Raw genomic sequence first — 22,622 nt, 5'->3', positions numbered from 1 at the left:
TTCATGTCAGGGGCACAAAGCAAAGCTGGTAAACTGGAAGCAGACAAACTCTTAGCTATTTGAGAAATGGGAGAGGTTGCCCTTACAAAACTGACCAGAGCAGCAGCAAAGAGCAGCACTAGAAAATAACTGAAGAACTCCAAAAAGAAAGAGAAACAATTTTGATTTGGACAACTTAAAATGTCTGTCTACGCATCCCTCCCAATCATATCCAGGCAACATAGCCAAGTTAGTATTCCTTTGCTTTGCACCAGGAAATCAGTCAAAATTATTTAGTAAAATTATTTTTTTTAAATCCTCTTTTTATTGGCTAACCAAAGCTGGAAGATGTTCTTTTGGCCTCCTGATATAAAATCAGTACTATTATATTTCTCCCAGAACCACATTCATGGGATCCACCCTTATGTTATTTAGGCTGATTAGCCAACTTCCAGAGACTCTTTGCTCTGCCTTAGATCAGCTGAACAACTGTAATGATAACAAGCACCAGTCCCCTATCCATGCCCACCTAAAAGCAGAAAACATCTTCTGTCACAACAGTTCAGTGTCCTTGGTTTTGCACTGTCAACAGAGAGGGATAAATGCACAGAGCCCCATCAGGATATCCTGTAATTCAGTTCGGAACGGTTTATTCAGCTTTGCACGGAAAACTTTCAGCAAAGACCCTGCATTTTGGAATTTATCCTGCCTGCAGGCAAGGTTCACATGGTGTAACCTTCATTCATTTTCCTTCAGGAAGACAAGAGTTCTGTTAAACTATTTGCCTAAGAATGCATAAGAAATAGCAACTCTAGCAATCTCTTTACGTCAGAATTTTAGTTCTCATGTCTGGAGTGCTCTGAAGGAAAAAAAAATTCAAATTCTTCACAATGGAAAACAATCCAGTTGTTTTATTATTTTTGGCTTTTTTGACTGCAGCAAAACTGTGTTTGACATCACAAGTCTCAAATGAGGTAAGAAGCAGCTTTCTAATTAAGTAATGAATTATTATATGCCTGTATTACACTATAGGACTGGGGGTGTTTTACTGTTATAAAGAGAATAGTTATCTTAGAGAAGTACCTTATAGAAGAAAATCCCACTTTAACAGTCACCGGTGTACATGACACTGGATTATAAACTCAGAGCTCTGCAATTCTGTCCTCTGAAACAACAGAAATGATTCTATTTATTCCACAGGAGAATTTGGCTCAAAGGATATGCCATGAGTACGCTGAAAAAGTCTCTAAAAATGGCAAACCTGGCAACAGACTGTAGCTGACACATTCATCAAAAGCAACAAAAGAAAACATTTAGCATTTCTGACAAGTTAGAAGCTGAAAGCAAAAGAATTTCCACAGTGAAAATTATCCACTCTACTAACCACAAGGAGGAAAAGCTATTTCAGATAGGTGGGAAAAAATCTAGGGAACTGAGCTATTAGAAGCAACTGTACGAAATTATAAGTTGGAGATTTGTAGACTTTGGGGAAGTCGTACACTTTTCATGTACAAATCCTATGGATCTGTGGAATATCACAAACTCTGTTTTCACCGCCCTCGTAGAGAGGCAGGAAATGTTGGGTTACAAATCTGAACCAGGAGTTCAACAGTGAGACATTAACTTGTTTAAACTGGCTCACAATGGGAGGCTTTAAAATATTGTGTTCTGGAGAAAAAATACTTGTAAAATATGAAACAAAAGGACAGGAAGAAATTGGGAGGGGTGGACAAAGCCACTCAGAGAGGTTACTTTGTTTGTTTGTTTTAAAAGGAAAAAAAAATACTTTGAAGAGTACAAAGAGTTACTGGGAAATGTGTTAAACTGTTCTGTCCCTTAAAAAACCAATCACTAACAAAGCACTTTCCTTTCATTTTCCTTAACAGCAAAAAAGGGGAAATGAGGAAATGAAAGTGGAAATCATCCTACCAGTCTAAAACAATCATGTTTTTATAGCTGATAGTAAGGGAAGTGTATAGTCTATCTTTATTTAGGTTTTGCATTTTCAAAATGTCTTTGAATTTTCCTGTTCCAAAACTGAATTTTTGTGGGGTAACATTTTGATGGCAAGTGCTGCAGTGAGATAATTTCAGCTGCTTCTACCAACAGCTTTTTCACTTCTGAACGTTAGTATTCTACAAGCGCAGCAGTTTATCCAGAGTCTTAATGGCTTAGCCCAAGCACCTGCAAGGAGCAGGCTTCAGTAGCATACTTGGTTAAAGACTCAGCCAGCACTCTGAGTTCAACATTAACAGTACTGGTTTGACTGGTTTGACTTGGTGGAAATTCTCAGAGGAGTGAGGGTGCCCAGACTGCGCATTTGTGCTGTGCTGGTTCTTGCTCTTGTGCATGAGCCATCTCCCATTAAGGATGAATTGTTAAGATGGCTGCACTAGTGCTGAGCACCAGGGTTTTGAAAAGCCTGAAGTGTTCAAAACTTCCCTTGTGTTGGTGTCTCATAAGGTGGTTTGGGGTGAGAAGCAAGGTGCAGAGATGCTCTGGTTTGAGTTTTTGGTAGCTGCCTTGGACATGAAGCTCAAAGAGCCAGGTCAGATCAGTGCCCACCAGCATCAGGCTTTGCTGAGAGGGCAGGGAGGCTGCTCCCAGCAGGGCACTGCTCGCCACTGCTTTGCCAAGTGTCTGATTGAGCTGTATCCACATTATACCCTCATCTGGAAAATGGTCTCATTTTTATTTCAAAGACACCTGAAATGCATCTGCACAACAGTAAGAGGTTTCACTACCTAAAGACTTGAATGTTACTCAATCAGATTTCAACAGTACATTTATAAAGACCAAAATTTGACAACTAAATAGGTGTTGAAATGTACTTATAACTGGGTGATGAATATTAAGTTGAGTCCCTCAGAGCTCATACAAGTTAATTTTATCAGTGTCTGTGATACATCCTCGCAATCTTCACTACTGAAATAAATATGCTATTGTCACAAACAGTGAAGGAAGAATAACTAACAAGGGGAGAAACCTCTGGGATGTGGGCTTCACGCAGACTGTAGCACATATAGAAATCCTGCCTAAGGTGCCAGTGTACCTACCCAGGCCAACTGTGAGCTTCTGCAATGATGCTGCAACACCCCACATGTGCCCCAGAGGGTCCAGTACTACCTGGACAGCACAGGATTGCACGTGCACATGTGTTGCTTGGGTATCCCTGGACAGAGCTACTGGAAAATATCCATTGAGCAACACATGACAGCACTGCAACAGGCCCCATCCTTTGAAGAGATGGCTTGGAATAGACAAGTCCATAGACTTGTCCATAGACAAGTATTAACATATTGAAATATTTTCAAATGGATGATGCTGCTAAAACTGGCCCCTACATACACGCACACACACACACACAGTTGACAGCTACAGTTTTTTGAGATAAATCTTTAGCATTTCCTCACATTGGCCTGGCAATGATTCAGAAGTTGCCTTAATTGACTACTTGGCTGCTTAATTAAAATCCCATTCAGAGAGTTCACTCCAATTCTATTGTGTCAGACAGGAAGCATGTCATGGTCGATATTGCTTGAGTGGGTTAAGACCACCTAAATGGGTCCATACTTAGAGCACAGTGCATAAATCATTATCTTGGGATAGAAAATGGAGCAATTTACAGTACTTCCTCTCCAAGAATGATGATTTCGTTCATTACTATATGTTTTTTTTTAAAGATCATATTTGACATTAGATCTTTCCTCACCCTTTGTGAATTATGAACTTATTTCTACAAACACTCAGAAAGAAGACAAAGCCAACATTAGATAGAGTTCAGCAAAGACTTTTTGCTTTAAAATACCTCAACTGTTTTAGTAGTAGGAAATAGGCACTATTTTTGGTATATAGTAATTTTCAAATCTATGATTTTACAACCACAAAATACAATGTCACTGCTGCAACAACACCCTAAACCTTTTCTCCCCTTTTGCCACCTTCTCAAGGCATTTGTCAGATTTGCATTCTTGAAACCGGGTCCTCCATAACAAGGGGTACAAGCCCTTGGCAGTTGATTTGGAGGACTATGGCCAGGTTTCCCAAGCTGGGCTGGTTCATTCTGTGGCTTTTTCTAGGTTAAAAAAAAAAAAAAAAAAAAAAAAAAAAGAGCCTGCACTTCTCAGTGTGCTCTAGTGGGGTCAGGCCTTTAACTTCTGCCAGATTTCAATGCAAAACTAGACATCATTCTTTTGTGTCAATTTAAAAATATCGGATGTAGTCCTTTAGTTCGATACAGTGGTGCTGATAATATGAAACTTGCCTTTTGATGCGACCAAAGACTTGAGCTGTGCTCTGTGTGCACAGAGCCACAAGCAACTTCCTTCACACCTTATGTTTAATTTTGCCATTGAACGGAGAAGGCACTTGCCAGCGCTTGTTGTTCTCCATCTTGCCTTGGGTTTGTGAAACAACTTCAGAACTAAAGGCTGATGCTGTCTTGGTAACCCATCTTTTAAGTCTGCTGCACTTAGCATTTGTTGATAAAATATTCCCAGAAGAACTATGACACTTAGAAGCATTTATCCTGCAGTTGTTAGACATATTTTGTGCAAACAAGACTACTGCAAAGCCCTAATATGTGGTCTACTACTTTGTTCGCCTCTAGAGCTGGGAGCTCCTGCTGAACAGACAGAGCTTGTGTCTGTGAGTGAGAATAAAGACAAGTTAATTGTCTCACTTTTCAGCAATCACGCTGAGGGTGGAATTAAACCAATGTAGAGAATTTTTTCCTTCTTTTTAATTTGTATTTTCCTATTACAGATGAAGAAGCAGTGTGATCAAAAGTTGCTCCTTCGAATGAAAACTGAATGTGTACCTTGCTCTTTAAACCTCGAAACTCGGTGCCCTGCTGGTTACACCAAAATTACTAATGGGACTGGCATACCAGACTGCAGGTATCCCTTCTGTTTGTGCTTTTTACCATGAATATTGTTCTCCATGAAATACAAAATGTTCATTCTTACTACAAATGTTCTATTAGAATGCAATTTTGTTAAGAAAAGTTTACCTTTGGCTTCACTAACTCCCGAACTCAAGCTTCACTCATAGGATTTAAGCCTAAAGTTAATGAGCAAACAATATGAGGGATATGACGAAAATAAACATAGCTATCAATGGCCTAAAAGATTTTCTTTTGAGCAATATCAGAAAATCACTTCCTTTTTTTATTCTGCATACTTGATATTTATATATCATTCATATCATATATGATATATAAAACAGATGGGGGTGGGGGAAGGGCAGGAAAAAATACCTGAAAACAAATTTGAACCCTTTCTTTCAGATTATAAAAAGAAAAGCAGTATTTTAGGGAAAATGTAAATAACTATTTTAAGCTCACTTAGCATTTAAAAGATCCTTGATATCAATTATTTCTTAAAATGCTATTTCAAAAAAATCAGAGAAAACTGCTGTGTTTAAGTTGCATAAATGAAAATATATATATATACTATGCAAAATCAAACAGTCCCAAGGATCTTTATAGACCTAAATGTGCAATCTATGTTTTAATGAAGAAAAAACAGATCAGTACAACTAAGCTTAAAGTGCTCTTATCTGACATCAAAAGGAGAAAAGGTTAAGAATTTCATTTTTCCCCATAGGAGACTTTTAAGTACTTTAAAGCAGCCCAAACTTCTTTTCCTCAGGTATTATCTAGAAATTAAAACACACACACTTTCTTTTCCTGGATGTCGGCATCATTGCATGAAGGAATTTGAACACCCTGAGTGCTGCCAGGGGCACTGGGGCCCAGACTGCATGGGTAAGTTCGGTCTTGTTTGTTTGTTGGTTTTAACAGAGTTTGGGTTGAAGTAAAGCAGTGATTTTTCTTGTTCCCAGAACTACTTCCACAAGAAGTTTGTTCATCAGAGCTTATTATAGGAGTAGAAATAAACACCAGTTTTCAGGCAAAACACGGAGGATTTGGAGAAAAAAGCATGTTCAAAGTTTCATTTTAAAAGAAATAATAATAGAAAAACTCCAAAAACTCAGGGAACCCCCTTGGGTTTGAGATTTTCAAAACAAATCATTTTAGTGGATGCCTGCAAAAGGACTTTTCCCTTGGGAGGATCCCCACAATGGATTTTAAAGTTTTCAAACCACAACTTTCAGTGTTTCATTTTAGGTCAAAAATACCCTCACCTGAGCCTGAAATAATTTCCAAATCTCTTTAATTCTTTACTTTTTGATGCAAGGAGGGTCTTTTCTCTCAGCCCAAATTGAAAGAGTTTTTCCCTCCAAGTTATTTGAACTGCCAGTGAATGCTAAAGGCCTTTAGTGAAGCAGGGGTAACCAGGAGTGCCTCTCCTGCTGCCCCTTCCCCAGTGAAGACCTTTCAGCCTCTTCACACAAATGCATCAAACATCAGGCTGCTGAGGTGGGCATCAAGACCTGAAGAGGAACTTTTCTCGCCCAGACAGAGCATTTCCTCCTTTAGTTAACGGGGTCAACGTCTGGTTCAATGTCTGTGAAATACTTTTGTCCACAAAACTGATTTAAAAAAAATAATTTTAACATGACCTGAACTATGATGTAGATACCAATCATTTATCTGCGAAAGCAAAATAGTCAAACCCCGTCTCACAGATACTTCTATAGAAAAGACAGATGAATAGCCGAGTACATAGTGTGTGGTCCTGTCTTCTTCTGAAGATGACCATTTGTGTGGTGATTTACCACTTTTCCACCAAATGCAGCATCAGTGCCCAGTAGGAGGAAGGCAACATTACATGTGACTGTCATCCCATGCTTCAGGGTATTCTGGGAGGCCACAGAAGAGGCATTGGTGTTTATGTTGGATACTAGGAAAAAATTTGCTCCCCAGGGAGGTGTCACAGCCCCAAGCCTGACAGTGTTCAAGAAGAGACTGAACAAGCCCTCAGAGACATGGTGTGAATTTTGGAGTTGTCCAATGCAGGGACAGCAGTTAAGACTCAATGATCCTTGTGGGTCCCTTCCAACTCAGGACATTCTGTGGTTCTATGATAGAAGGGGACAGAGCTCACTGCCCTTAAGCCAGGGCCCTGCCTGCACTGCTGCAGGCAGGAGGCTGTAGAGGTGAAGAAGCCATCTCTTCCTTCGGACAAATTTCCTGGCCCCAAAATGCAAAGGAATCAAGGTCTCAGCATTGTTTCTGCTGTAATTTGGAGGAAGAAAATAGCTCTTTGCATTATCTCGATCTCTCTAATAACACACGATGCGCCTTGAAATGTTTGGAGGAAAGCGGGTCCTTCCTGAGGCCAAAAAAAATCCCTGACTAGGGGTTACTCGACACTAAGCATCTGATAGTAATGACAAAATTAGGTCTTAAACAGCAGTCCGACTTCCTTAAAAGATAGTGCATGCTGAAATACACAGTGTGAGTGGAAGATGTTTTGTCCCCTTCACTCCCCATGAAGCACCCTGAGACAACAAGCTGCACGCCATCCCTCTCTAAAAGACATCAAGGAAAAAGGGAAACGTACTGCATGGAAAAGGTCCAAGGGAAAAGAGCACAGCCTTTTAACACTGCCAGTATCATCCAGCCACAGATGTCAAAGCTGTTGGAGCTCAGATGCCCCAGATGTATAACTGATGGGCATCAGTGGGAGCTACTCCCCACCCCAGCTCAGCCTTCCACTCTGGGCAAATATTTGGATGGCTCCAAAGAAAAGCCTGGGTACAAACTGAAAGGTGCATGGTATGAACAACTGAGTAGAAGGCACTGTAAGAATAAAGGAAAAAAGTGAAAACTGGAAAAAAAAAAAAAAAAAAAGGAAGCCAGGAGGAAAGATAACAAGCGTAATTCTATCGAATTATGTGGTCCAAAATACATCTTTACAAGCTCTGCCCCCTGCTTCAGCCTACAAAGTGTCAGGTGAAGAGAAGTAATCCAAGAGTCTGCATTTGAAAATATGTAGGAAGTGCTGAATTAAACTCTATGAGCCAAAAAAAAAGCTGATAGATTTCAACTCTTTTTGCCTAGGTATAAAGATTTGGCCTTCAGTCTCTGACAGCTGTAGGAGCTAAGCAGAAACATCTCTTTCTTACTACTTCTCGAGAAAAACATCCTCAACAAAAGCAAAGGTGTCCCTTCTCCCCAGCATTGGGCTCGTGCCAGCATCGCTCTGGTGTCCCAGAGCTGCCTCTCGCAGCCCCACGAGCCAGGGGAAGTGCTTTATCTGCCTGACCAAACTCCCACAACAATGTGGCAATTTTGCTAAACTTCTGATAAGCTGTCCCTTGGTGGTGGTATGAAAACAAGAGACGAGGCAGTGAAGACAAGGGGAAGTGTAATGAATATCAACTGAAAAAAAAAAAAAAAAGAAAAGTTTTGTCAGCAATTTTAAAGCATCCTTTCTTAGAAATTATACTATAAACTCTAAGTATTTTCTGTCTTTGCATATTAAGTAAAATCACAGTGCAGTTAAATTTGTTTCCATTCAGACCAAATATTAAACAGTGTGCACCAGTGTGAGTCCTAAAGATGACATTTAGCTATCACACAGTGCCCAGAAAACAAGATTTGCTTAAAATCAGTTTAAAGATTGAAGTATATGCATCTATTACTTTACCTCATGTCCAGTTATTCCATCTGAACTCTTAATAAATATTTTTTATTTCAGTATGTATTAAATAAACTGCACTAGAATGTTCATCTTTAAATTTCTTGGGTTTTTTCATAAGAAGCTCACTTAGATCCAACAGACCTCACAAACTCATCTTTAAAGAATACTGATGAATTGATATAAATCCAAAATTGGGTGTATACATATACATATCCATTTATTTGCTCATCACTCTACAAAATCAAATTAATTTTCATGAAAACGTCCGTATCACTTAAACACTCTAAACCAGGATTAAGTTACTCAGTGGGAGGATAAATCCAGTGCTACCCATCTTAGCTGACACACAACAAACTGAGACTCTTTATAAGCAATAAATCTACCAGTAAGGTACAGCAGAAAACCTATGAGGACAGTTTGACCTTGAAACATTTAAATACCACCTGCATCAGGATTATGGTTCCTAATGAGAAGGGACTTAGTAAATCATTTCCACAGAGAGGCTTCACACAGCAATTAAAAATAAGTGTATCTCTTACAGGGGAAAAAAAGTACAGAACAATCTGACTAAAAACATGCATTTCCTACTACTAAAAATTTGAATATTGAAAAATTTTAGTCAAAAAAGTTAAATTATTTTGATTTGGAAATGCAGTTATTGTTTCTTAGCCTCTCCCGCTGTCTCAGGTTTTTGATCAGACTCTGTCTCACCTGGGTTACCACTGTCTGTAATCATGTTTGAGCATTATAAGATTTGAAGTGCATAGCGCATCAATGGCACACATGTTTTACTAGTGTCCACAGCCCATGGGGCAGAAGTGGGTTATGAGATACCCAAATTTCAATTTCCTAGATCACTGGAATCAAATATCACTGTCTTATGGAAGGTAGCAGGTAAAATGAAAAACTTTCCACAAAAAAGTAAATGCAATTTGTGGGGAAAATAAAAAGGCTTATTTAAACTTTAATTTAACATCAAATATAATTCTGATAGCAAATTCTCAGTCGGAGTTGTGTTAACAAATAGAAGAAGCAGTCAGGCAAACTCATACAGAAAAATGTAACAGCTTAGAGTGTGTGCAGAAAGAGGTGGATCAGCAGGGACAAAATCAATACGGTACTTTAGAATGAGAAGACTATTTTTTGTACAATCTATTGATTACAGTCACGAGTTTAAGTTCCAGCACTAGAGAAGGTGCTGGTCTCTACTGAAACCAAGATTTTCACGAGAAGACTTGAGCAGCTGCAAAATAGCAGCAGTGACTGGAGGTTCTTATGTGGCCCAAAACCCTGCAGCCTCCGGGGTTGTCACCCCTAATGTCCAAGGGCAACAGAAGGGTCAGAGCAAGCCGACTGATGGCTTTAACATTGTCATTTCTAGCCTGCCCAGGAGGAGCTGCGTCACCGTGCAACAGGAGAGGACGCTGTTCCCAGGGTATAAACGGGGATGGAACATGCACCTGTCAGGTATGTCTCTTCTTTTAAACGAAAAAATATAACAATGGCGGGTGAGCTCTGCTGAGAAATAATGCGTGTTATGCTGTATAAATACATTAAAGAAAATATTTCAGAAATAGCAGAGATTATCTTCTTGGCGTTCATTTTTGGCTTGGTTTGCACTAATCTTCGCACTATTATTTCTACAGACTTGAACATGTTTGGGTGATATTATTAAGGAACTCTTCTATCTCATCTCCCTGAAACAGGTGGTTTGAGTTCCTCATTTTTTTAAGAGCGTGTTATTACTTATGACTTTTTCCCCCTAATTGTAAAGGACTTATACTTGGGTCTAATACTCTCAATACAATATTCCTTTGCTGAGAATGCAATGTGCAGTGCTTAATAACTCCAACAAATCTTTTCTACTTCCCCCTCTACTGGTTAATCTTTCCATTACATCAAAAGGACATCTGGAGACATGTTAAAAAAGACACAGAGCGAGAAGTAGTCAGAAAATACAACTTAACTAACTGTAAGAACGATTTGGGCACTAGGTTTGATCACTGTTTTTAACTTGACATTCAGAACATCTGACTTGAGTTGAAGTCTAAGGGCTAAAAATTTAAAATTTAAGAAAAAAAAAAGGACAGGGAGAGGAAAAAATAATCATTCAAAAGACAATGTTTTCTAGATCACAGTAGTCATTTCTGATTTGCTGACTGAACCTTCTATGTTGTTTTCTTTTGGCAGCTAAAGATGCTGTTTTCGGGCTGCTAAGCATATATAGATCTTTATAGATATAGGTGAGAAACTTATGTTTTTATTTCCATTCTGTAATTTACAGAAGGGCTTTGGTGGGACAGCCTGTGAAAAATGTGCTGAAGATAATTTATTTGGTCCTCACTGCACATCAGGTAAGTTTGATGTTTCTTAACTGGAGTGGTGACAGGAGGGTGAGTGAAAGCTGTATTCAGACACTACCAAATCCCAGCAAAATGGGTAGAGGGTCTAAAGGTTTACCATCAGGAGCTGCTGTCTGCTTCAGGGAACACAATGGGGAAAGTATAACAAATAGGCATCGACTCATTTCCTCATTCACAGTGGGGCTGGATTCAGCTCAGGACTGACACTCTCAGTGTAGCACAACAAAAATATCTTGATCATATCTTAAATATCTTTATTATAGCCAACAGTCAAATAAATTAAGGATTAGAATCATCTGCGTGCTCCTGCAGGTATGCCTCCCTGATAGCCACTTACTATGTTATCTGCTTTTCAACCTAAATCATGCATTAGCATTTATTTTCTCTAAATACAGGAGGTTGTTATGGTACTTAAAATATTGGGCGGGAACATGCAAACGCTTAATTTGTAGTGGCTTACAGCCTTTTGATATGCTTTTTAAACCCATCTACAAACTGGAGCTTCTGTATTAAGGCATAAAATACTCATGTGGTATTTAAATCAGCACACCTGACTCAAAAAAGGCCATTCCAAATCAGGCCAAAAGTCATAGCTTAGCATCCCGTATTAGAGATCCATATTGCATAAATCATCTACCTTGCTTCTGAGTCCAATTCTGCTTTTGCTCTCCACAATATTCTGTGCCAAGAAGCTTCATAATTTGGTCAAAAGTGTGGAAAGAAATAATTTGGTTTAGTTTTCATTTTTGGCTGGTAGAGCCTTCCATTGGTTGGCCATACTTTTATTAGGAGAAACAGGACATTGACAGAGGAACCAGAGCTATGTGCAGTATTTAAAATGTGTATGGATCGCAAGTGTACACATTCATATATTTTCCAGTTTTGCCTGTTTCTTAGTGATTTCTAGTATTTTATTTACTTTCCTGATCCCTGCTGAGCATTAAACAAAAACATCAGAAAGCTGCCTAAAAAAATATATTAAGAAACGTCTCTTTCTTAAGTGGTAATGGTTGTTTATCTGTAACTAAAAATCTTTTTGTTCCCTCAAGATCTACAAGAAGTTACTTATGAAAAGAGTAACGAATTGTCTCACTTCAAACGATCTGTATTGGCCTTTCTATGCTCATTCTACACCACTGCTGACTCAAAGGCCCTTTTTTTCCACCAGTTGTCCACTGGATGCCAGTGTTGATACACAGAAATGTAACTGAGCCAACATTTTCATGAAAATAGGGTACTTGAATGAATTCAATATTGTAAATGTAATTATTTTCCGAGCAGCTACCAGAGGACTCAACAGCATATTAATTTAAGCAATATTTTACACTTCAGCTTTCAGATATTTGAGCTTCTCCAGGTTTTCCAAGCACCTATAAACACTGTGCATTTGTGACTAACTGCTTTTCAGCAATACCTCAGATGTTCCTGGTTTTTATATTAGGACTAGTAACATAGGTAGAATGTTACTAACTAATTAGTGTAAGTGATTTGCATGAACACTGGATATGTTTCTAAAGGGAAGAGGACACTCTACATCACTGCAGCTTAAACATGAAGTCACCAATACAAGTCTGTACATCTTAGAGGTTTTTCCAAGTGTAACTGTGAAGGGCCTTTTTTAAAAACCTCGTTACCATAGTTGACACAGTTATAACCATAAAGCTTTTTAAGTATACTTAAGGCTTCCAAAACCACTTATAAAAGGGTCTCATAATTGCCTGGACTCTGAATACAACATGTTGTGTTCATGTTGCCATAAGGTTTATAATCAGAAATGACAGAATATAGGAACGGGACCAGAAAAAAAGCCTGAGACCTACACAGTGATTAATTATCCTTTTAACTAAATTAATTATGTTTAGGAGAAAAAAAAAAATCACTAAACTCATCTCTTCTGGAGGTGTTTGAGAGGCAAACAGAATTAAAGGAAAAATGAACAATTTGTAACAGTTACAAAAATGGTCTCTGATGCAAATTATATTCAATTTTGGCTCAAGACTGTATGTCAAATTTCACAAGTTTTATGGTATTAGCAGCTAGTAAGTTTGGTGTTCATAGTATCTGTCCTGAAGATTTTCAGGCCCCAGGCAATTAACAACCTGCAAAAATCGATATGTTCTTTACTGATGTATGCAAGTATTGAGTATTGATTGTCTCATTAATGGAAGCTTATAAAATCAGGAACTCAGGTCAAAATTTGGTTTGGCCAAAGATGTTGGCTAGGACACTATCTGCTATGGGTAACCACCAACGATGTCTTTCCAGAAACCATTATTATTCAGTAAAACCAATCCATCTCTCCATATAGTTTGCAACTGCATTCATGGAGTATGCAACAGTGGAATTACAGGGGATGGAAGCTGCACTTGCTTGTCTGGATACAAAGGGCTCAGCTGCGATCAGCGTAAGTAGATTGCTTTGTATGAAAGGTATATTCAACAGCTCTGATACAGTTAGAACTGGTGAGGATAAACGTAAAATTAGCCTTGGCTTAGTTACTTCAGGGCAGCCAAACATGCACTGAACCTCAAACCCTGTGTGTAAGCTCCCATAAGCATCATCACCACCTTAATCACCAGAAAATTGATGACAGCGATGGGATCAATGGTCTCTAGATCAGGTATACTTTGAACTAGTATACTGCAAAATGCAATGCCTCCAGTCACAGCAGACAAGCACAACTTAACCTCTCACCTTCTGTTCCTCAGCGATAGCTGAATGTGAGGCCTTGGGGTGCCCTGCAAACTCCAGATGCACTGCCTCAGGAGAGGATGGAAGACAACTGCAATGCACATGTCTGCCCAACTACCACGGGGATGGTACAAAATGTGAACGTGAGTAATGTCCACGTCCACCAAATTCGTTGTATACAACATCACTGGTATTATAGTACAGATAACAAGTACGCTTTTAAAACAAATCCCACCATCTAATTGTTCTTTGGTTCACATCCCAAAGCAGCCTCGTGTACAAACTAGGTTCCTTCAGGATGAAACTAAGCCCTAAAATGTGCTTCAGAAGCACATCAGTTCAGTTGCTAACAAGCTTCAGTCCATGCAACTAGACTAAAGCTAACAAAACCCCTGTGAAATACATAGCGTGGATACTAGGTCATCAGTGCTTACAAATCCATTCTCATCACACCCCTCTACCTGCTGAAGTTCTGCATTGTAGTTTACTTCCATAAAAATCAACAACAGCAACCAAGGGCTTATATTTCTTGAATACCCATCATATGGTGGCTCAGCTTCATCACTAAGCATAAACTCTACAGACAAGTAAAGCTCATTTTAGCTTTCCTATTTTTCGTGAAACAAAGCGAATTATATCTCAGCTAGAAGTAAAGGTCTACCTTAAAGTTGTCTTTAGCGACTCCTCAACTTGTCATTGAATGTTCAAATTAACTATATTACAAAAGTCCAGGCTTTTTTACTTACAATATGTCTTACAGCACCAGCTCTTCCTTCAAGACCAATTTCAATGAAAAGAATGGTTGTATCTGATACCGGAAGCACTATTTAGCAAATGTTGGCTTGGATTGGGCCACAATTACAATATTTCTTATCCTGCCTGGGAACATGTATATTCAATCCTCTTGGTCCTAACTATGGTGTCATCCTCTCTGAACAGGCTTGAACACCATCCAAGAGCAAGACATCAGGAAGTTTCTCTTGAGGGAATGTGTTGATCTTTTAGTAGGTAGCACAGGCAAGCAAGAGACAAAGAAATTGCAGCAACCAGCAGAGAAGGATGCTAGTATTCCTACCTCTCTTAGGTTTTGTATTGATGCAATCTGTGTGGATGTTGCTCCTCTGTCCCAGTGTCTTTAGATACTGGCGTCACCTGTGGCTTAAACCAGAGCCTTTTACATTTGATGGTGTGGGAAGCAGAGGACAAGTAGCTCCAGCACAGCTGAATATGTGAGGATAGCAGTGGCTGCACCAGACTCTGCTTGGAGGTGGCAGGTTATGGTCGATTTGAGCACGTAAATACATGTGTACATGTGCGATTTCTCATCGGAGCACAAAGAAAAGGCTTGAAAGAGTGAAGCTGAGCATTGCCAACTCTCTCAGTCCCAGATAAGGGGAAGAAAAGGGAGGAGAAGAGTGGAAGGCAGGGAGCAGCACCACCTTTTAGGTGAGTCCAGGGCCTGCTACCTTCCAGCTACAACGTGTGCTTGACCACAGCCTTAAATGGGTCACAAAGGTGTGAGAAGGCGTTCTGCAAGCACTGCTGGACTACAAACAAGGACAAACAATGTCATTGCCTTGACAAGAAGGGCTCATGGAAATTACTAGCAAGCTTCCAGTCCAGTCCTGAAACTACAGCAGCGTGGAAGACTCAACCAAAGCACTTGCTGACCAGTTTTCCATATATGTGAACAGATGACATTATATTGTTTAATTACCGGAAACAGAACAATGAAGGCCTATTGTACTGAGAAATATTTTCCAACTGATCTAACACATGCTTAAAGCTTGTCTAGACATCATATCACCTGCCTGACCTTCTCTAGTTAAAATCCACCAGAAAACAGGAAAATAGTTGTGATATTTTAATGAGGACATTACATGTTTTAATCTGTTTAGAACTCAGTTTGCCAAGTTAAGAGATCATTTCTGTTCAGAAACAAACAGTTGGTTGCTACGTGAGTATAAACACATTCCTCCCTTCTGTCTTCATGCTACCACAATACTTCGGACTTGGCTGTTATGAGAAGTTTAGTCTACCCGGGCTCTGTTTGGCATGAAGATGCTCTGGCAATTCCTCATCTTCAGCTTCAGAACTGTGGGGCAATAATTCATTTATTTCTTTTTTTCACAAGCTATCAACCCATGCTCCAAAGAGGTCTGCGATCCTAATGCTGACTGCATTTACCTTGGACCAAATCAACACAAATGTACCTGCCAAGAAGGTTACAGAGGGGATGGTCAAGTCTGCTTACCCATAGACCCCTGCCAAGCAACATATGGGAACTGCCCTGCCCAGTCTACCATTTGCATATATGATGGCCCAGGAAAGGTTAGTGTTGAACAAGTGCCCCAGATATTTCCTGTGTCAGCTGCCTAGGAAGGAATAAAATGAAACCATGAGGGTATAGGAACAGACCTCAGGGAGGCCAAGTTGTATCCCTTGCTTTGGCATAAGCCCTGCTGGTGACCAGGAGTGGGCCCTTTTACCTCTTACTCTATGCATCTATGTGGTGCTTTCCCCTCATTCTTTTTACTAGAATATTCTGGCTCAGATTTGTTTCCCCAGAATGAAGGCACTGAAATGAAGCATCTCCCGATTAAATTTTCCCTCTCTGACTGCAGGGGGCTTATAGGACCAGTAGGCTCCTTACACAGGTACCACAGATTAATGCCTACAGTGAATTTATTTAGGAAAGAACTAATCTGGGTCTTTGAAGGCTACCAGGGACCATATAGACTGCATATTATTCACGCTGTTGGGCACTGGCTCAGGTTTCTCTGTGTGAAACTTCTGCCAATGAGAAAATGAGACTTCAGAAGAGGATGTCTGTTTTGCCTGGACACCCTGAAGAGCCCAAAATGAGTCAGTCATCCAGGGTCGTCCTGCAGTTCATGTTCATATAAGTGCTGATATGCTTTGCTCGTTAATAATATGTGTCAGCATTCATTTTGTGAGGCAGACCACTGTGGGAACAGAGGTAAAATATTTGAGTTGCCCACACCAATCTTAAATGTTTTCTGGTCACAGAAATGAATCTAAAGGGCTTTATCTGACGCAAATGCATCTCAGAGTCAGTAGTTTTTTGGGGTGGATAACATCTAGAAGGGAGTTGTATAAATAGAGATAAGCTTTATACTTGCATCTGAACTCATCAAGTGATTAACTAAGGTTTTGGAAGCTTACTGTCTCTAGACTGTAGTTCCAGAAAGTATACTGAAATCCACAATTTGTGCATGTCTAATTTTTCTCCCTCCTCTCCCATCCTTCTGATTTAGTCCCACTGTGAATGTAAGGAGCATTACACAAACTTTGTACCTGGGAAAGGATGCAGCATGACTGACATCTGCAAAACAAACAACACCTGCCATAAAAAAGCTAAATGCTCTATGATTGCGCCAGGACAGATTACGTGAGTCTTTTTGCTTATTAAAGCTTTCATTCAGTTTCTCCTTCCTCCCCCTAGTAAACAGGCTACTAAAACAAATCCAGTGGATGAGCACCTCCTGAAGTTATCATTCATGGTTTCTTTATCACAGACAAATTACAAGATTTAATGGGGTTAGGGTCAACCAATTAGCATAGTGTTTGATTTCATCTAGTCCAATTGCTAATACCTACTAAGTTCTATTTTTATAGCACTCAGAGGTCATTTCCACACTAGTAAATAAAAAGGACCAGGACCTCTTTTCTGTTCCTGAGAGCAAGCAGCATGGTCTGGCTCACAGCTAAAGTCTCTTCTTCCAAAAGAGAGTAACTGTTTTTTGGCAGCGGTCCCTGGCACACGCTGTCTCTTCAGCTGTGCTTGGGCACTGCCTGGGAAAATGCTACTTGGTGTGGGCCAGGAACATGCCAGGCAGCATGCTAAAAATTAATCAGCATTAATTATCCTGGGACAGCACTGGAGCCCTGTCTCTTTTTACTATACTAGTACTAGGGAATCTGAACCCCACGCTGTGAAAACACCACCAACCTCAGCAGGTTACTCAAAGCCTCAAGACAAGCACATGGGAAACTGCAAAACCTCTGGCAGAGTTTGTTTTCTTGTACAGAAATTTGCTACACAAGTGTTAGGAGGAAAAGACAGTTTTAACAGTAAACTTAAAGCTGTCTTAAACCAAACAATCTGGATTACATGTTTCTATAGTCCAATGGTGGCTAGTACTGGGTTTAAAGAGGTGTCCCTGAAATGTTAGTTTTCAGGAGCTGAGAGTTTGAATGTGAAAGACAAGACAGGCCAGCAGTTGTAATGTGGGAACAAATTATTTATCGTATAGATTCATACAGACAGAAAGTGATCACTTGGGAAAGTACTCTTATTGCCGGTTCTTGCTTCATCATGAGGCTTTCTCTTACAGTATAAGATCAACATCTCTTTTGTATAAGCTACTGTGCATTTCAAACGTTTAGAATATCCCCTAGTTCATTTCTACAGTGTACTATACTGTTTAGACTGCACTTACTCTATACTTCTACTATAATTAGTATAGTAAATTACTATACTGCACGACATGAGCTGAAAATGGAAATGAAATTCCACATCACCTAAATCCAGACCTTTCTTTCCTAATTTGTCACTGTTTCACTATTGCAACTCAATTTTAAACACCTGAGGAAATTTTGAGAATTTTAGAATGGGAAAATTAAAAATTTATGACTGCAGGGGTGAAAGAAGCAATCTAAATACTTTGCACATCATGAGTTCTAATGGCAAAAACAAATACAGAAGAAAAGTGTGGGATTCAGATGAAACTAAAACTACCTATTTGGCAAAAAAAAATCAAACAATAGTGTATCGTTTCCCACTAAGGAAAAACCATTTATGAAGGAGGAACTTTGCAAAGGAAAACGTTGATTGGTCAGTGCAGGCACAGTAAATTATTTCTGATAAATGACAGACTATATTTTGGCTGCATCCGAGATTTCAAATGTATTCAGGAGGCCTTGTTTTGGTGGTTTTTTTTTTTTACTTCTTCTAAACCACAAAGCTGTAACAGAGGTCACAAACCTGCATTGCTTCCTTTCTTTTGCTTTTGGTTTTATGAAAGACACAGTTGTGCTGTTAGCTTCCCCCATATAGAGTCACTTCTACTTCCTCCAGAATCCAATTATTTGTACAGGAAAAAATCTCTTATACAGACAAAGATGTAGAAAAGACAAACAGCTTGTGAACATAGCGACCTCCTGGAAAATCAAGATTGTCTCTGTATTCTGTTCCCATATAGATCTTTCCTTAGTGACTGCTGACACTTTCTGTGGCCTTGCTTCAGTGCAGTCATTATGTTTGCCTTACCCAGAAGCTACAAAGCTTCAATTGGTGGAGAATTATACTGCATATTGGGCCACAACCTCTCTGGTTTCCGAGCAGAACTAGGTTTCCCCCAGCTAAACTCAATTATTTTCTTTTTTAATCTCACTCTTATTTTTACTCTATGTCTTCAATGTAGAAATTAGTAGCTTCATAAATGAAAACTCTATGATACAAGCTTCAGGTAACATGGAGACAGAAAGCTGAGCTCTCCTTTACGAGAGAGATACAAATCTCCCCTCCTGGGAAAGCTGAAGTAGTAACAGCTCTTATCTTTTTTGGTCCTGCCTATACTGACCATGCAGCACATCATGAAACCATCAAACAACTAAGTTTAAATAGTCCAGTGGGGTTTGTTACAAAGCTGTTCCTCTTTAAAGGCACCCAGCCCCTGCAGGTTGCGCATTCAAAGCAAAACCTAGAAAGCCATGTGCAGGATGAGTTGCAAAACAGATTCTCTAGACAAAGCTCAGACAAAACCAATCTCATCAGTCTCACCAGCCGCCCACACAGAGCAAATTGCTCCTTCAGAAGGGGTGAGAGGACAGACAGGTTGAAGGGTTTGGTCCCATGTAGCAGGTGCTAATCTGCAATTGCTAAATGCTTTCCTTTGGCAGCCAAATCCAAACCATGTTACTGGATGCGTACTCATTTATAAGCGATGTTGTCCTCAAAAACTAAATTTCAAACTACATAGGTATTTCTGCAGTTCACTGTACCCCTGGAAATTATAGCCAAGAAAATTACTATGTTTAACCACCTGATTCTTTAGGACCATTTGCTGAAAAAGAGAGGAGAGGTTTATTTTGAAACCTGTATCTGATTTGTGCAATATTTCAAGGGTAGTTTCTTTTTCCTACAAATCTTCCTCTGCTCCTTTGAAGCCTATTTTTTTAATTCTCAGCTCAGAAGAGAAGGGGGCTATGTACACCCGTACAGCAATATTTAGCCGCCCACCCCCATCAGAAGAAAGAGGTCATCTCCCAAGGAGGAGCTGCTCCTGTCCTCCAGCCTTAAACCATTCATGCGGGCTCCACAGACATATCTTCTGCCCAAGAGATCCCCTTTAAAATAAGAGGGGTCCCCATCAGAATTTAAGATGCTTTTAGACTGCTATTTTTACCCAGGACCAGAAGGAGTCAAAGCTTGAGCCTCTTGGCCAAAATCCAAGCAACCCTCTGAGTCTATATACAGCCACCCAAACTGCAGGCACTGTGGGGATTTTCAAATATTGCCATCACCAGAGAAACAGCTACAGTAGAGACCATACACGGGAAACAGGAGATGATTTGGCATGAGGTTGGTACTACTGTGGGATGTGGGTGGCAGATGTGTGATTGTAACAACCAGCACATGCAAAAGATTAGGTCATTAACCATATAAATAACATCTTTTATTTGCTCTTTTATTTATTTTATTTCTCTAATCACACCTTCAGAAAAAATATCCAGAGAGATGAATCATTATAGATAGGACTTATACAAATACAAAACCTGCTGGAGACTTAATTGGGAAAGAGACTATTAAAAGCCAATCTTTGGCAACACATACCGTATAGTTGTTTAGCCTCCTAAATATAGTTAGGGTTTCTTTCTGTGCATGCTACATGTTGACAAGCACCTGCTCTAATTTTAGCACTGAAGATGAGTAAATGACTGAGCTGACACCACCAGCCAGTCTCCCAGGAGCAGCCAAGCAGGAGCTGATTTTCTGAAGAGTGCACCAGAAAGAGCTAAGATTGGCAAAACCAGCAGGCATCAATGGCCCCTCACATTGAGGCAGGCTTCAAGAGTCAGATTTTTGAGAAAGTACTAACCACCTCTCCTGATGAATAGTCAGGCTGACACAAGGTCAAGGCACACGCAAGTCCTAGTTGCTCTTTAAAACTCACAACCTTTTGTACCCATCAGCACCTATTAGCAAGCTCATGTCAATCATGTTGACAACAAACTATTTCTTCCTCAACTCCGTTGTGACGCTGATCCCTTTTGTGGCTATAAGATTCAGTTTTCATCAGGTGTTTCCTCCCTCAAAGGGCAGAAAATGTCAGACTGACACTCGGGGTTATTATTCTATAAATTTCCTCTAGATTTTGCCTTGACTGCAACATGCTACTTCAAATGCAGCCCACCTCAAGGCATTGCCTGTCACTCTCATGGGCACCTGCTTTGGACGTTCGTAGGACTGGATCAACCATACAACACTGACACTTCTCACAGGCTGGAGTCCCCAGGGGACAGCCAGGATGTTACAGATGGGATGCCATTTCCAGTGCAGAGACAGCAGCCGCATAAATCTGAAAAAGCATGAAATTTCATGCTTTGGTAGTTTCAGAAAAAAAGATAAAGTTAAAAGTACAAGTATCATTTCCCAAAATGGTTGCATTACTTAAAGGACAGGGTAACAACCAATCACTTTGCTTTGTTGAAAGGACTGACACCCCTTCCTGCCTTTTTCTAATAGTCCCATACAGCTGTCTCAAGGATTAATGAGCTGCCATCACCCCTTTCACGAATAACTACCATTAACCCTACTGAGTCCCACATAGTGAGTGGGGGCTTGGCACACCTGCCTCCCCATTGTGAGGGTGACACCCCAAACATTTGCACCATACCTCCCCTTGCCCACAGGCAGGCAATCTCAGTGGTTTTCTGGGCTCCAGCAACCATAACACATGGGGACCGGAGGTTGCTCCGCAGCCAGGGGCATCACGCAGCCCCCATTCAAAGAGGCCCTGCAAGACAGACACCACTGTCTTCTGGCCCAGCTGACGGAAGGACAACACATCAGGCAAGCAGCTACCAGGCTGCCATACCCACTGACATACTTTACAGCATACAGAAGCAAAGATTAAACTAAATTGCATTGGTTCTTCCTGAAAATGCCTTCAGAGAAGCGATAGGTAACGCCAGGAGCAGGTTTAGCAAGAGCTTTGGTGACACCACAGTGCATCAGCGCACAGCTAAAATGAGGATCCCTTCACAGGTGTACGTGTCAGGGAGGCTCTGTGGGGAACGGGTTTGTGTGCTACGGAAACATCATGGAACGCCTCCAGGACCTGAATGCCGAGGTGGGAGGACAGTGGCAAGGCAAGCTGACATCTGCCTTATTGCTCATGGGTAAGTGACCACACACAAGCAAGCTGATCTTAGAATTATAGAATCATTTTGGTTGGAAAAGACCCTCAGGATCATCGAGTCCAACCATAACCTAACCTAACTCTACCACTAAATCATGTTCCTGAGAACCTCATCTAAATGCCTTTTAAATACCTCCAGGGATGGTGACGCTACCACTCCCCTGAGCAGCCTTTTCCAATTCTTGACAAACCTTTCCATGAATAATTTTTTCCTAATCTAAACCTCCCCTGGCGCAGCTTGAGGCCATCTTGCTCTGCCTTCCCCCAATGCTCCCTGCTTCAGGAAAGTGCCCCTGGACAGCACACTGCTTAACACAGACTCCATCTGATCACCTAAAGCAGCTGCCTTTGCTCCCTGTGCCATGTCATCTGCAAGAGTTTCCAAGCGGAAGTGCTAAACACATTCCCACAATCCCTCACACATCATTTGGTATCACCAGTGGGTTTTGCCCCATAGTGGGACAAGTGGGATCATCCCACTTCCTCTCCCTCCCTGCCTCCATTGATTTGAATAACTGAGATTTGATCTAGAATGATGCATAGAAGCCCACAGAAAACATCAGGATTCCCAGCTGGGTCTTTCCTGCCCA

The 22,622-nt window shown here is 40.4% G+C and overlaps 1 protein-coding gene across 7 annotated transcripts in view; it reads left to right on the top strand.

Moving 5' to 3' along the window:
- Positions 1-471: 471 nt before the first annotated feature.
- Positions 472-22,622, top strand: part of STAB2 (stabilin 2) — an 85,892-nt gene continuing 63,741 nt past the window's right edge. For 5 of the 7 annotated variants that reach the window (XM_071818024.1, XM_065840622.2, XM_071818008.1 and 2 more), the window contains exons 1-10: positions 473-953; positions 4,744-4,877; positions 5,631-5,746; positions 9,913-9,998; positions 10,816-10,885; positions 13,203-13,298; positions 13,603-13,728; positions 15,720-15,916; positions 16,864-16,997; positions 21,879-22,012. In XM_071818024.1, coding sequence (XP_071674125.1) covers positions 870-953; positions 4,744-4,877; positions 5,631-5,746; positions 9,913-9,998; positions 10,816-10,885; positions 13,203-13,298; positions 13,603-13,728; positions 15,720-15,916; positions 16,864-16,997; positions 21,879-22,012 — 1,177 coding nt within the window. In that variant the 5' untranslated portion in view covers positions 473-869. Of the gene's footprint in view, positions 954-4,743; positions 4,878-5,630; positions 5,747-9,912; positions 9,999-10,815; positions 10,886-13,202; positions 13,299-13,602; positions 13,729-15,719; positions 15,917-16,863; positions 16,998-21,878; positions 22,013-22,622 lie in introns of all 7 variants that reach the window. The other 2 variants (XM_065840613.2, XM_071818009.1) reach the window with 1 other exon arrangement.

This window comes from Patagioenas fasciata, chromosome 1 (genome assembly GCF_037038585.1).
Source record: "Patagioenas fasciata isolate bPatFas1 chromosome 1, bPatFas1.hap1, whole genome shotgun sequence".
Lineage (NCBI taxonomy): Eukaryota > Metazoa > Chordata > Aves > Columbiformes > Columbidae > Patagioenas > Patagioenas fasciata.
The sequence above is the reverse complement of the archived record's forward strand: the minus strand, read 5'-3'. Positions and strand labels throughout refer to the sequence as shown.